We start from the raw sequence: 16,503 nt of genomic DNA on the forward strand, positions 1-16,503 counted from the left end.
GGGAAAGCCTGCTCTGTGACCCACTCCAGGCTCATGGCGCTTGGGGGGCAGAGGAAAGGAACAGAGCCAGGGAAAGAGCTTATCTGAATAGTAGTGAGGGAGGAAAGGGCTTTTGCTGAGGAGAGAGCCTCAGAGGCCACTGGGTTGGAGGGGAGGCCCCAGGGAAGGCACTAAGAGGAAAGGAGACATAATGGTAACTGCTGGAAGGGCTTACTAACAGGACCGTGAGAACAGAGAGGAAGGGAAGGGCAGCCAGTGAAGAGGGCTCCCCACAACGAGGAGGGTGTTACCATCAGGACGGTAAACACAGAAGGCTGCTCTACGTGATGGGGCTGGCTGTGAGGTCACGTGAAGCCTCTTAAGGCCCATGATCCTCAATAAAGCCTTGGTCAGTGCCTTTTAGGAGATTCTCCACAGAGGACCCAAGACCACGGGAAGTGAACTGATTCCATGTCAGTGGAGGCTGTGGCAGTGGAGGCCACAGGAGGCTTGAGAGAAGGCACAGGCCCCCAATCTCCTGAGAGACAGGGAGGGGAATACAGGGCCTCCCACACACTTGGAAAGGCTACCAGCCAATGTCGTGTGACCTTCAAAAGGCCACTGTGAGGCTCATGTGGAGCCAGGGCTCCGGCAGAGGTCACAGGCTAAGCACACAGCAGGGCCCACCTCCTACCCATGGCCACGACTCCTCTGGGTGAGCATAGCCTCTAACTCTCCCTTCCCAGGGGCTGCTCTGGGAATGTGAGAAGTGCAGCTAACAAGAACATTACTTTACTTGAATACCCTAAAATCTATGACACCAGCAGGTGATCCAAAACTAGATAAAAGGGATACCCGAAATTTTTGAAAGGAAGGATTGAAAAAAAAAAGATACACATATATAGACTCTGTAGGGTCCCCCAACCTTGCCCTCATGTCCTTCTACAGGGTCCCAGACATCTCTGTTGGGGTTTAGCCATTCGACTACTTATTATTATGAAAACTCAAGGCTCAAAAATAATGACAGACCACATTTATTAAAACACCTGTCTCAACACATTCAGCTTCAGTCCTTTGAGATGCTAGATGCTCTTCCTGGGCCCCAGATGAGGTCACTGCAGCCCAGCAGTCACATCCCATACCCAGTGGCTGGCCCACCCACACACTGCCAGGAGATGTGGAGAGGGGCACGTCCATCCAGACGCTCAGGCCCCAAGACTCCAGGCCTGCCCAGGGCCCTGTGCAGCCCTCCATAACTCATTTGTCCTTTCCTGGTTTTCCTTCCACATAAAAACCAACTAACCTATACCAGTACCACAACACAAGTCCTGCTCCCACATTGCTCAGACTCAACGCAAGGCATTGTCCTGATCCTGACAAACTTATGGTGAACCCTGACGAACACTTGCACAGGGGGAGAAACTCAAGACCTAAAGAATGACAAATTCTAGAGAAGAGCTTCAGATGTTTGTGTGTAGACAAGTATGGCTTAGAGAAGTGCATAGTCCCTCCCGTAGTGGTCGGCACTGGAGAGATGAGACGAGTGGCTAGAGCATTGTCCCTGGGACAACACGGGGTGGTGGAGGACACCTAAGGAAGCACACACCGATGATGTGATAACAGGCTCCTCTGTGTGTCCTGAGGACAAGGACAGAGGAGGGGGGTACCAGTCCTTCGGGGAAGGATCACCATGATCAATGGCAGAGAAGGCACCGGGTCTTGTGCAAGCACTGAGCAAGTGGCAGGAGGCACCTCACAGGGCAGGATGGGAGAACAGGCACAAGCTCCTGGCCCTGTGGCCACAGGTCATACAGAAATAAGACCACAGAACCTAGAATCTGGCCCAACAAAGAAGTTGAGGAGCTATGACAACCAAACAGCATTCTGGGATAATTGTTCAGACTGGGAAGAGCAGCAGACTGGCAGGGAGTGGGCCATCGGGGACCTGGCCTGGTGCAATAGAACCTGGGTTTGGTGCTGAGAAGCAGGCAGGAAGACATAGTATGCTCCTGATGCAGTAGGATAAGACTGGGCGACACAGACACAGCTGATGAAGGAAAATCCAAAAGGATCTCTGTCCCTGTAAGATGTCAGTACTCACTCAGGCCCTCCCCACTCCGCATGCTGTCCTGAGCTTACCCAGACAGCCCTGCAGTGGCCCTGGAGCTGGAGCTGGGATTCTAAGACTGGGAACCAGCATGCAGAGCCCTCTGCCCTGAGACGAGCCCTGGAGCCCGCACACCCCCAGGACACTAGAGCTCTGGGGACAAGGTGGTGGGAGAGCCTGTTTCAGAGCCTGTTTCGTCCATTTCCTTTACCCCTCGTGTATCCCTCCATTCTGAACCATGTGCCACTTTTCTGCTGTGATCACACTTTGCCAAGTTCAGGTACCAGTCTGGTACGTGACTGGTTCAGGTGGGTGTAAAGATGACTCCATGCCAGGTGGGTGCCCCAAGCTGCAGATGGGTGTGATGATGGCCCAGCTCAGACCCCAGCTCAGTAAGCATGAGGACCCCCAAAACACACGTCACTCTTAGTCTCCCTGTCCCATTGATATTTCAGCCCGAAACAAACCCCAAAAGCTAAGTTGCTCACACTTGCTATTTGGGTTGAAAAAAAATTTTTAAGTGGTTTTTCCAAAAGTTGGCTTCCAAGCATCAAATGCTGCCCCTTCTCTCATATTCACCTCACCCAACCCTCTCCAATCTTAAAAATCCAGTGCCCAGGCCCAGCAGCTAAGATACAGAGGAAACTATGAGTGGAAAAGATAAAATGTTGAGATGCTCTAGGGAAACAGAGTCGACTTACTCTGTGACTGCAGGTGGTTTTTATCCAAACTATAGTCATCCATGCCTCATCTTCACAATATTTGCTTAATGAGGTTCTTTAACTTGACTAACTTTTTATTTAAATTTGCTTCCCGATGTTTCTAGCAGCAATGTCCACAATAGCCAACCTGCGGAAGGAGCCTCGGTGTCCATCGAAAGATGAATGGATAAAGAAGATATGGTCTATGTATGCAATGGAATATTACTCAGCCATTAGAAACGACAAATATCCACCATTTGCTTCAACGTGGATGGAACTGGAGGGTATTATGCTGAGTGAAATGAGTCAATCAGAGGACAAACATTATATGTTCTCATTCATTTGGGGAATATAAATAATAGTGAAAGGGAATAGAAGGGAAGGGAGAAGAAATGGGTGGGAAATATCAGAAAGGGAGACAGAACATAAAGACTCCTAACTCTGGGAAATGAACTAGGGGTGGTGGAAGGGGAGGGGGGGTGGTGGGGGTGAATGGGTGGTGGGCACTGAGGGGGGCACTTGACGGGATGAGCACCGGGTGTTATTCTGTATGTTGGCAAATTGAACACCAATAAAAAATAAATTTATTATTAAAAAAATAAAATAAAATGTAAAATCCAAAAATTAATTAATTAATTAATTAATTTGCTTCCAAATAAGATTTCTTGTAACTACCATAAATTTTTTAGTGGGCCGCTAGACCTAATAGAAAGAATAACTAAAATAAACACAAACATCAACATAGAGCATCACCAAGTACCACGTGGGACATCTCTCAGGCTATCCTCCGCCAGCCAGGCTGCCACTCTGAGTCCTCAACACCCCATGCAACACCCCTCACTGTATCTGTCAACATAACAGTTGTCACCTTGAAAACCGACAGGCTTGAAAATCCCTCAACCCAACAGAATGTTTCCCACTTACAGTCAGAAAGCAGAAGTGTTCCCAAGCAACAGCCACCTCTCCCCACAATGATGACAAGTCACAGCACATCCTTCATTCAGCAACAGCCCAGGACTGCTTCACAGGGAAGGCCAAATGCCAACTATTAGAAAATAAGCCTCAGCCAGACCAACCATACTCCAGGATGAAGGCTATGCTCCACGTGGTGTACCAGGGCAATGGCAGCTCTTCACCCACAGGAGGGAGTGGGTCTCCTGAAAATGGGCCAAGCCCATGGCAGCAGCCCCATCTACAGCCCTCCTTCAGTGCACACCACTGTCAGGACCCGGAGAGACCACCCACTCCTCTTCAGAGAAGCCCCATGCGGGAGCCCTCTCCTGTGGCTGGAAGCCAGGACATCCCACTGTGCTCAGTGGCACCTCACCTCCCATAGCTGTGCCCGATGTGCTGGGGCCTGCAGGGCTGTGGGAAGTCATGGGAAACCCATCTGATTCCAAGTTTGAGCAGAAAACCCCACAAAAATTAGAGGAAGCATATTCTAAAATAACATTCGTGTGAATTTTTAAGAAGATAATACAAGACCTCAAATAAACACCTGTTGCTGGAAAGAATGCAGCAGGAGGGGTATGGCTGGGAAGGGAGCAGCTAGCAAAGAAGTTGGGATACACAGGCTACCCAGTCTGAAGGTACCAGTCCACCCAGAGGGGACCTGGAACCTGGGGACAGCTCAGCACAACAGGCTGGAAGTTATCACCCAGCAGGCAGCAGCTTTCCCACAAAGGCAGCAGTGGGGTGGGGACCAGGGAGAACAGATGGGAGACCAGAGGAAGAGGTCAGAGGGGCCCTTAGGAATCACAACTCGAGAAACACCCAGCAGGGCCCAGGAGGCAGAAGTGACGAGGCAGAGAAAGTTCTCCATGTGGTTTGTCCAGGTAAGAGCAGGGGAGGTCTGTGTGTGCTACCTCGGGAGCCTCAAATAGGGAAGCTGCCGCCCATGACACAAGGCTGCTTCTCAGGTTGGCATGACCTTCCAGTGTGCACCCCACAGAGCACAGCCAGGAACATTCCCCAAGGCAGACACCAGACATATCTGTTCATCCAAAGGCAAACCGCTGCCAATGAAAACGCCATGTGATGGTGGAACAACCAGAAAGATGTCCTCATTCACCGGATACCAACCCTGAACAGACAGGATGCCCTCAGCCTCAGCGTGAGCACACCCAAGAACCAGCAGGTGCCACGTGGTGGCCCAGCAGGCATAGAAGGGGGTGAGCTCCTGGGCCTGCTGGGTGGCATTAACTGCTCTAGGCATGCTCTTCTCAGCCCCCATGGCCACTCTCTCCGGTCTGACCTCCCACGGGTAGCCTACAGGAGGTCTTTCCCCTGAGCCTAGCAAAGGAGCACTCTGCTGTCTCTGGAGAGATGCTGGCTTACAGGCCAAACCCTCCTCCCGATGCAGGGATAGCCTCACCATTTCTGGGACAGCTGCCCTAAATCCACAGCAGACTTCCATGTGCACCTGGAAAGAAGCTCTAAGGCCCCAAACTGGTGGTCCCTGAAGACTGGGGACCACTCCACGCCCAGCCTCTAACCCCTGGGAGGGAAGGCAATGCCACAGGGCAGCAAGGTACCCCCGTCCCCTCCTCTGAGCCACTGCCAGTTTTGGGGAGAGCCCGTTAATCACTAAGAAAGCCAGAGGAAGGGGACCAGAGACCACATGACGAACTGTTGCCTCTGGGAAGCCAGATGATCCAAACTTTAAAGGGCCAACAAAGCAGTAATTGTCAGGAAAACATGCAGCCCACAGAAGGGAACAGTGAAGAAAAAACACTGAAAACAGCTTGAGGAAATAAAAATGGAATCATTTTTTATGTGCAGAAGAGACAAAAGATAGGGCTGCAGAGGTTTGGGCTTCAGTGGGTTGGGCTGGTGACAGCCACCTTCTGACCTGGGAGGGAGTAGTCCGGGACCTGACCTAGACCACTGCCCTCAACACAGACCTGCAAGCCACCCGACATCCCGGGGTCTCCCACAGAGGGCCTGGCTGTCGGGTGCATCTCAGGAGTTGTTCAGTTCATGATGACCCCAGATGCACAGCCCAGGGTTATATGAGGAAGGGTTTCTATTACAGGAAGTAAAGCATTAGGTGGAAAACTGGCACCCTGGGGAACAGACCGTAGGTGCTGGGTGGTTAAAGCTGATGCATTGATTAGTGTGGAGACACACAGGAAATGCTACAACTAATATCAACCACACTTCACTGACTGGCTATTAACCCCATGTAGAGTACATATGCCTTCTGCTGAAAGGAGCAAGAAAGAAAATTCTATGTCCTAAACGCCTAAATTAAAAAAGAAATGTTTTGATTTGCAAGAAATTGCCGAAGTCTAGGGGAATGGAAGAATGTCAGTATGTAAAAGGACCTTGAACAGGACCTTGAACAGGACCTTGTGAATCATGGTTCACAAGGCAGAAATGAAACCCACCAGCCAGCAGCTGACCCCGGAACAGAGCATCACACACTCTGGGGTCTCCGGGCCCTCAGAAAGGACATCACCCCCGCAGTGGAAGGACAGCACAAAGAAGGCCCAGCCCCGGGAGGAAAAGACTTCCACCAGCCTGTACTCTTCACCTCTGCCTTGATCTGAGTTTCAACATTTATGGGTCGCTAGCTCCGCTCAGTAAAGCATTCTGTCCATTTCTTTAGAGCAGCTGTATGGGAGACAGCTTCCACCTGCCTGGGAATGGACATCACATGCGTCCAAAACTGCCAGGGCCGCCCCTGCTGGCCGGGCCTCATCCACGCAGCCCTGGGGGACACAGGTCCACGAGGGCACAACAGCTCCAGCGAAGGACAGATGGGAAAGCCAAGGAGCTGCAATCCATCATTCAACGGGCTACCAATATTTGCAGCAGGTTCTCACTGCTGAGGCTCAACCACATGGTACATACAAGTCCTCAGAATCCAAGATCAGCTGCCTCATTTGAGATGTTGGGGGCAACAACCTGAGTCTGGGAAAACTCATCTCACAGACCACAGGCCAAAGCTTAAGTTTGTCAGGTGACACCAGAGAAATGCCCAAATCTGTAAGAACCAGACAATACAAATTCAGCCATAGAAGGCACAACAGCATGGCTATTCAGCAAAAGAAGAGCTGTCTTTTCTTTAGGAGCACCCACCTTTCATCCTACACACCTTCAGACTACAAATATGATCCAGAAAATCATTGCTAGTGACCTAATTAACCCACAGGCACCGTGGGTTCATTGCTGGTAACTCATGGTTAAGCTGGTAGATAAGGGCGGGTCTCGCTGGTTATCGGTTTTAAGGTGATGGACCTTCGCAAAGTCTGCATGCCTGCCCCGTTCCTGATGCTCTGCAGGCTTCATCTTGCACAAGCACATCTGGCTTTAATGACCTTTACCTATGTTTGGGAAAAGGAACCACATGCAATTTTTAAGTTATGCAGAATTTGAAGTATGATGATAAAGAGTTAAGGAATCCAATGGTTTGTCCATAACAGTAAATACTTACACAGAAATTTCTAAACCATTAGGGATAAATAAGGTGGTGGTGCTGCAGTTTTGTGTATAGAGCAAACAAAGCCTTGGGAATTTAACTGTCAAAGAAGGCACAGGAGCTGTTGTTGCCAGGAACAGCACCATTTTGAAAATGAGCTTGGTGTTCCATTTGCTGCAAAGTGACAAGCAAATTTTGTGCCACTTTCTAAAGACCTATATAGTTTTTACCCCAAGTGTTATTGTAGTGCCTGAGACGTAGTAGGCACTTAAATAAGTTGTCAGTGAAGCAGAAGAGAATGCACACCATCCTGTCCCTTAAACTACTGTCACAGCCTCGCCGTGACGCCCCGGTGCTCCTGGAAGCCTGCTTCCTGTCTGAGCATTGTTGAGAACATACTCTGAGCTCTAGAACATGTATATCCACTCCCACTACCAGTGTGCTCTTAAAATCCCTCACCACTTCTATTGACTTGAATTCCTGCGGCAAATCTTAATTCATTTAAACTCATATAAATTCACATGAGCATTATGCATACATTCCATTAAGCAGAAATGCAAATATCATAATATCTTCATGTTTGCAGATAACCATCATATCCGTTACCAATGTAAACATGTGTGCCAGATGAGAGAAACACCCCACTAAAGCAAGTCCTCTCAGCTGCTCTTGCAGGTCTCTCAAAGGACAACTGCACCTCTAAATACCATAAGCCACCAAGGGCCCAAAAAGCAGCGTCTGTGAGTAGAATTCAGATTGTGCTTCTACTTTAGATGCCTTTTTTATTCTAACTTCCACTCAATGGGCAAAGGGAGCCCCACGTTATACTGTGCTAGCACATGTTTAAACCATTCACCACTGCCAACACCTTCAGCTTGACACCTTATTCTTTTAAGGTTAATTAGAATTCCTACAGGATGCCCATTGAGCATGCATTTCTAATTCATCAAATATGAAGATCTTCCAAGCAAGGCAATCTGATAAAAACTGACCTTGGCCTTTGCAAGTGGTGCTATAATGAGCATTTTCCTCTAACTAAATCCTTGCTGATGTTTTATTTCAAATATGTACCCCGAAAAAGAGCACATTAACTGCAAAAAATAGAGATTAAATAAAGATTGAACTGAAATACACACTTAAAACAACTGCATAATTGAGACCCGATTTCGTCATGCTCCAGCAAGCAAACGGGCTCTCAAAAGCCGGAACGAAGGAACAATTGGATATAATTCTGCTCAGCTCAACCGCACTGAGCAGCCTAATTCCAGGCAGTTGTAGACAAGCTATTGTGTCCTACAGATTAAGGAGGTGTGCTTCATTTTTCAGGAGAGCCTGCCAACCAGCTAATACCCACAACTGGGTGGCATTATTCTCCGCTACTGCCTTTCTTAAAACAGTTATAATTTGGATTTTGTTTCACTTTAATGAATCTTATAAGGATAAGGAACACTACCTGTGATAACAAAGATAGAAATCAGAAGCAATTTTAAAAGGTGAAACAAACAGATTCAAGCATATAACTTTGCTGCGCATCAATGCTCAACAACCTAGTTACAGTGACACAGGCCAACTTCAAATCTCAAGGCAAAGCATTATATCACACACACACACACACACACACACACACTCTTAAGATACCATATAAATGAATCTACTAGCAGGAAGGTAGGCCCTGTGAAGTGTGCCTCACTGGTGACACAAAATTTTGAGATTTTTGTATTAGTAATAGGCGCTGAAATGATAGCCAATTATGTGTGCTAGGCACTGCAGGTACATCCTCTCATTTATCTGATAAAGCAGATAGGATCCCTCTCACTAATAAGAAGGCTCAGAAAAGCTAAACCTTTGCCTAGAGGCACATGGTGAGGAAGTAAAGAACTCAGGATAACTCCACCTGTGCTACAGCTCCCCACCCCTGTGCTCTACCTCTGCCCTCCTTCTTCACAGAACTCCGCAAAGCCCAGGGATACACCCTGTCTGCAGCCACACGCACAGGGCGGGCAGTGGGCCTCAGTCCCTGGAGGAGAAGCTGATGCTGTGTGCCAAGTCCCTGGCCGAGCTGTGGCTGGTCCGGGCACCTGAGGTGAGAAGGGAAGCGTGTGAGGGTGATCTAGAGCAAACATAAGGGGAAGAAACCATCCTTTTTCTTATGAAGTTGTGCCATGAGGATATGATGCCTTCTGACCCATTCAGATTCCAAATTTACTGCTCATGTTGTTTACGTAGAGCTGCCTATGACATTGCCACCAAAACCACAACTGATACGATATTCCTTCCTCGGGACCTAACTACCCACAAGGCTCACAGCCTAGGGGTACAAGATGACAGCCACAACCCAGAAAAGCATCTGCAGCCAGGGGGCAAATGGACCTAAAAGTGAGTGGGACACTGGTCTCTAATTAACTGGGTTCATTATAGAGGGACAGGCCTCCTCTGACACGAAGCTGTTAGCCTGTCAGTCCAGAGTCCACCTTTTGAGTATACCGCCTTTTCATTGGGTGTCTCTGAACAAGGAAGCTTGGCGCCTCTACTTCCCCATCTCTGTAAATGGCCACCTCACCGAGCTGTAGTAAGGAACAGATGAGACGAGCTGAGACCACCTGACTCAAGCCCTGGCACACACAGGCACTGAGTGAACACCTGACACATAGCATGCACTCATGAATGGTAACTTGAGATTCTTTACCAACTGGCCACTGAAACACAACACTGGTATAAGTCTCAGAGGTGCTGTTTTCACACCCAGGAGCCTTCTGAAAACAGGCCCAGAAAGGACTTCACTGTGACTCACCTATTAGATCTCCAAAAGCTGGTGTCTGCCCTTGTCACCACAGAGACCACAAGTCAACCACTTGTCCGCTGTCCTTCTGAGCTGTCTGGCTTTCTGTGAAGCCTCCAGAGGCTGGGCCATTTCCTCTGCAGTCCTTATTACATCCAAGACCAAATGACAACAAAACCCCAATGATACAGCCCAGCAGAACAGAATAGGAAGGGCAGGTGAACGGAGCCCGAGAACATACCCTGACCCCAACACTTCCTATCTCTCTGACTTGGCCATTTTGCTCATATATCAATCCCTCTTGGTTAATTATGCCACACATCTCACAGGATTATGGTGAAATTTCTTTAAGCAACATATGCCAAAGTGCCCAGCATGTGGTAGGCACTGAGTCATTGTTCAAACAAAATCTCAAGCATAAGCTGCCCAACTGCTGATGACTAAAGAACACACACTGACTTGTTTTCAGATACCACAGACTCTCTCTGAACTGGCCTCCAGAGAAGTGAGTAGCTGGACTGGTCAATTCCCCATCTCCTTCATAGGACTCCTTCCTAAGGCACCCATCCCCTTGGAAGGCTCAGTCTGGCCCACTGTTGCCCAAGCCTTCCTACCTGCCCAGGGATGCCTGTGCTTATTTGGAATTCACTGGCTTGATTCCCAACCATGTTTACGCAAGTATACTGGTAATGGCAAGCATACACTCCAATTAAATGCTATGTAAACAAAAGATGTTTAGGGCAAAAGAAGTCACTCTTTGGAAAAACTCAGTGACCACTTAGGAAAGACTGACCAAATACAGATCAATCTAAAAATCATCAAATTAGGCAAAACCAAAACCACACAACATTAAGTGGGAATTTTCAGAAATCTTTGAAAGTCTCTTTGTCCTCAGTTTGAAAGAAACAAATAGGAAACCATAAACTCTGGCTGTGGCTTAAGTCAACTTGGAACTCAAAGACCAGTCCTTAAACCTATATCCAAAACACAGTGAACACATAAACATATGTCCTTATAAAATAAAACCTCCAATAGATATCACTTGTATGATGCTCCAGTTTATTTGACTTTTCCCGTTACAGGGTCCCAGTCACACTGGCTGAGAAATACAAGAGATTTCCAGTTGAAACATAGCCCAAACATAGCCAAACACAATCCAGACAAACTAGGCTCCCCCACCTACATTTTATATCATCAAAAGCATTATCCAAATTTTCTAGAGTTCTTTAATTTGTGAAAATGCTCTTCCTCTTCACCTTCACAGGATGGACACCAATCCAGTGCCTTCAGGAACCTCCTGAAACCAGCCTGGCTTTCACTCCCTTAACGGCAGCTCCAAAAAGAGAGCCCAGGCTGGCCCAGTTCACCTGGAATGCTGGGCACAGTGTAGGTCCACAGTAAATTCTGTTTATGCCCAAATAATAAGGCAAGAGGTTTTCCCCACCAGAAAAAAAAAAAATCACTCAAAAAATTAGAATTGTCTTACAATGGAGTTCTTATGAAAGCATATTGAAAAGTACTCTGTAAATTACTCAATTTAGAACCACAAAAAACCTTTTTAAAAAACATGTTGCCCAGAAACACCTCAACCAGTGCTAGTTGGGGGTGTTACAGGGGTCACCTCACACAATGGTAAAAACAAAACAAAAACAAGTCAGGCTGAGAAACTTAGCACACATTTAGCAATTGTAAGGGTTGGATGCTTCTGTTAAGACAGGACTTTTTAAAAGATCACTTTCAGAAGCAATGCAGAACAGCAAGTATTTCCCAACAGGCAAACAAAGAAACCAACAATCCTAACCGTGGGCAGTGGGTACCTGTAACTTGGTATAAAATTTCCAAGGGAAGCATAATTAACTGATTCAAAAACTGCCTCATCTCAGATAGCTCAAGTGAAAGCAGAGCTGAGAGGTTCTGCTCACCAGGCTAGAGGATTCCAGGCAGCTCTGCTAAGAACCAAAACCTTGATGAAAAAGATGCCGGTGAGGAGTGTAGAAAAATTATTTCATGAACTCCAGGTAGAACCAAACAAGAATCAATCCGTTCTATACATAAGGCAGAACCAACGTCTAATTGTAAGTAAATATCCAATCTACGCAGATATTTATCTACATATCTACAATGTTTACATATCCCAGTTGGCCCAAAAAAAGGTCTGAGGAGCTTCTCACTAGGAAAATTGGAGACGGTCTTCTACTTACAGTCCACCTTCTACTAAGGCATGTATCATATTTGCTGAATCATGACACAAGTGCACATCTACTAACATACAGCAACCTCCAGCATGCAGCCTTGCTATGAGGAGTCAAAGCAATCCAACAGACAGTGAAGTATCAAAAGCCTATTTGGAAGTAATTTTCAGCTGAAGTGTTCGCCTGCCAAATTTATAGGGTTGCTTAACGTGCAACACTCCATGCAGGACTTCTGGCTGCCCAAGAAGACTCCCACTGATTTAAACATCAGTGACTAAAAAGCTAGAAGATACCATGATCCCCACCGTCACTCCATTTGCCTTTTGGAAAACGATAAAATATTAATCAAAAATTGGATTTAACTCAGACTTCCTGGAACCCAAGCTTTGTCCTTATGAGGTGAGCCTGTGAAGAAAGGGGTCAGGGTCACACTCAGTTAACACAACAAAAAGAAAGCGAGTGCATTCTAAAGTTTCCCTGAGGCTCAGACAGCCAAAAACCCTACATATGCCTACAGAGAAAGTCCACCAATAATCCCAAAGTCCAGAGAACAAAAAGTTACCACCCCGTTAGTGTCATTGCTTAAAGTTATAAGTTCAACCTCTTTGACAAATTTTTTTTTAATGCCACAAATGCCACAGAGTTCTCAGGAGCTGCCTCAGGCTACCGCCTTTCAAATTTCAGAGGTTACCTCCTAACCTTCCAGATCAAACATAATTCACATAAAATGAAGTGGGAGGACATTTGTAAATACACGCTCATCAAAATGTCCTAGTGTTTAACTACAAACATCTTTCCAAAAACCAATCAGTTTTCTGAGCATGAGGAGGTAACCTGCTTATTCTGCAAACAGACCTTTAATTATAATACTTTAAATGAAAATAACAAGGACAGGAGAAAAGAAGTTTGAAAATCTGGAACAAGCATACTCATAACTGGATTTAAGCACAATTAAAACCAAAGAAAAACTATTTACCTGCCTTCCCCCCCAACCCCACAGCAATGATTCCTTGACTATTCATGATTGCCCATTCTTCTTCTACCCAATACCTCCAACAAAACCATTTAGCGGAAGACCAAAATTTTAATCAAGTTACTTGAGCACAATCCCTATCAAATCTTAGTTTTCACTAAGCTGTGTGGACACAGGGTAATCCTCGGGAAGCTAGACAGAAAAATAAAGAAGTTAAAGGAGAAAAGAGGACTTTTCTCCTGTGATCTGTAGGAAACACCCAGTTCGGTAAAGTAGGGCATTTACCTCTAAAGCTCAACACCCAAGAGCTTAAGTTCCTAACCTCAAAGATGCTGTAGTACTAATTCAGATGGTTAGAACTTTTCCGGCTTCTTGGTATTACACACATTGGAAGGATTATTTAAATTGTTTATGCACCACCAGCTACTTAACTGGTCAAAAGCAGAGAAAGTTGTGTTTTCCAAAATGAATGATAATTACAACAGATCAATAATGGGTTATTTAAAATAATAATAATAATAATGGGTTATTTTACCTGCAAATGGAATTTTCTACATTTAAAGAAAATACAAAACGTGAGTACTAGCTTCTCATTTAAACCAGCATCCCATAGGCTGTCCTCCCCACTCCACAATAATAGTAGTAGCAGGGGTTGTGAAGTGATACATTCCAAATAGCTTCTGAAACCAAATCCCTGAAACCCCAAGATAAAGTCTTCTACTAAAGCAGAAACTGTGAAAGATGCCCTATAACGTAGTTGCAAAAAACCCCAAAAACCAAAAAACTCAAATAATGTCCCACCTGGGAATGTGACCCCACCTAAGAGCCCAAAGAGGTCTAGGGCTTGCTGGCAGACCAAGTTCAAGAAGGGCTGAACCAAACATTCCCTCCATCTCCAGGTTAACTTATTCTTCCCTCCTGTTACCTGGAGTTTGTATTTTATGTTCTTCCAACCCCAGTCACACAATTCCCTCTGCCCCATCCTCCCTGGCCAGACACGCAGGCAAGAGGCCCAGAGTCTCCCCAATGGCCAGAACAACCCAGGAAACACTGAGCACTCACTTTACCCCCCCCCCCCCCCCCCCCCCGCAGACCAGCGGAGGTGTGCAGAGGGCTAGTATGGGGTCCAGGGGAAGAAGACGCTTTCTGGAGAGATGGGAGGGCCCAGCAAAGTTAAAAAAAAAAAAAAAAAAAAAAAAGTTAGAGAAACAGGCCCTGCTAGCAGAGGGGCTACAGGGACTAGAGGTTAGCAGGAAGGCGTTCCCACCCTGGGGGAGGTGGGGTGTCCCCACATGTGAACAAGCGGCAAGGTTCCCTAGGACCGCATGCTGGCACGGAGTAAGTGCAGGTGGTGCAGAAAAGGATTCCAGAGACAGGGGACGGATGGACAGCAGGTGCAGACAAGCAGTTCAGAGAGAAGGGGACAGGATGGGGGTAGGGACACCATGCCCAAGAGTTGGCAAGCGGGACTCGTCACTGCCCCGACACTGACGGCCCCCCACCCTGCTGCCCCTGCCCCTCATCACTGTCCCCTACGTCACGCCCCCCCTACACACACACAGATACGGGGGCGCCGCGAGGCAGGTACCCACCTTGGCCACGGGCGCGCTCCTGCTGGTCGCCAGCTCGCGCAGGCTGGCGGTGGCGGTGGCGGTGGCGGTGGCGGTGGCGTTGCCGGCCCCCGCAGGGAGGAAGACCGGGGAGCCCGGGGCGCTGCCCGCCGCGCCGCCCCCGCCACCCGCGAGCGCCGAGGCGGCCCCCGAGCCAGGGCCCGGGCCCGGGCGCGCGGGGGGGCTCCCGCCGGGGCTGGCGCCGGCGCGGGGCCGCTGGCGGATGCCGTCCAGCAGGCGCACCAGCAGGATGTTGGCCGGCAGCTCGTCCACGCCGCAGCCCACCAGGATGCGGCACTCGGGGCAGCGCAGCTCGTGGCGCGAGCACACGATGCTCTCCAGGCAGCGGCGGCAGAAAGTGTGCTGGCACGGCAGCACCTTGGCCGTGGTGTCCAGGCGCTCCAGGCACACCGAGCACTCCAGCAGGTCCAGCAGCGACGACTCGTCCATGTCCTCGCCCGCCGCCCGCCGCCGCCGCCGCTCGCCCGGCCTGTCGTCGTCGCCCTCGCTCTGCGCAGCAGCGGCGGCCGCCTTGGACGCGCACAGCCAGGACGCTCCGAGCAGCATGGGGAGGCGCCGGCGGCCGCGCGCAGCTGCCTAAGTCCCGGGGCCGGAGCGGGGCCCGCCGCGCGCAGCGGGCATCAGGGTCGCGCCCGAGCGGCCGCCGGGAGCCGCGCTCTGCCGGGGCCGCCTCCAGCCGAGGGGCGCCCGAGGCTCGGCCGGGCCGCTGCGGGGGGGGGCGCCGCCCCGCCTGCGTGCGGGGCCCGGAGTTCGCGCCGCGCGGGCCAAGTCCCTCCGGGCGGAGCCCCGCAGTCGATCTGCGCGCGGCGCCCGCGTCGGCGGGGCCACACCTGCCCGGCCCGGTGTCCGCCCAGCCCCGCGGGGTCCGGGGCACCGCCCGGCAGGCGTCAGCGGGCGCGGCGCCGAAAGCGGAGCCCCGCGGCGGGAAGCGCCGGCGGCTGCCGGCCGGGTCCCCTGGGAGAGCGGGGCTCGGCGTGCGCGCTCCCCCGCGGCGCCTCCATGCGCCCGGGGCCTGTCCGCGAGCCCCTGCCCCCGGCGGGCTCGGCCGGACCTTCCTCCTCCTCCTCCTCGGCCGCGAGCACGTGCGCAGGGAGCGCGCGGAGGTCACGGCGAGGGAGACGGACGAGCCGCCGAGGAGACGCTGCGCCCGCCGGACCGCCCCTCGGCCGGGCGCCCGCCGGCGACTAGTCGCGGCCCCCGGGGCGGCTCCGGGGCTCCGGGCCCTCGGCGCGCGCCCTCCCGAGCAGGCTCTCCGCGAACCCCGGCCAGGGATGCCTCCTCCCAGGCGGCCGCCAAGGAAAGTTTGGGCGTCGTTACCCCGACCGCCTCGGTCGCGGGCGCCGGCACGCAGCGTGGGCACACGGCCAACACCCGGGCATCTCCCCGACGACTCCCCGGAGCGCTCGCGGCCCGGCCCCTTGCGGGGGGCGCAGAAGGGGCCGGCCTGCAGCGGCGGTGTGGGTGCGGGTGCGGGTGCGGGTGCGGGGGCCGGTGCGGGGGCCCCCGCCCCGGGCGGCTCGGACCCCTGGCGGCGGCGGCCCGCCCTCCCCGGAGCCGCCGGCCGAGGACCCGCACGCCCGCGGCCCCGCGGCCCCGCGCCCCCGCGCCGGGCACCGGCTGCGGCGCAGTCCGCGAACCCCGCTCTCGAGTCTCCTCGGCAGGCGCAGAGGCAGGGGGAACCCGCGCTCCCTTCCCGACGCCCCGGCTTCTGCGAGCGT

At 50.7% G+C, this 16,503-nt stretch overlaps 1 protein-coding gene across 1 annotated transcript in view; it reads right to left on the minus strand.

Annotated features, from left to right (window-relative positions):
- SH3RF3 (SH3 domain containing ring finger 3) overlaps nucleotides 1-15,331 on the minus strand; it is a 353,925-nt gene extending 338,594 nt beyond the window's left edge. The window contains exon 1 of the mRNA XM_072842672.1: nucleotides 14,747-15,331. Coding sequence (XP_072698773.1) covers nucleotides 14,747-15,331 — 585 coding nt within the window. The remainder of the gene's footprint in view (nucleotides 1-14,746) is intronic.
- Between the last annotated feature and the right edge of the window lie 1,172 nt (nucleotides 15,332-16,503).

This window comes from Canis lupus, chromosome 11 (assembly GCF_048164855.1).
Source record: "Canis lupus baileyi chromosome 11, mCanLup2.hap1, whole genome shotgun sequence".
Taxonomy (NCBI): domain Eukaryota; kingdom Metazoa; phylum Chordata; class Mammalia; order Carnivora; family Canidae; genus Canis; species Canis lupus.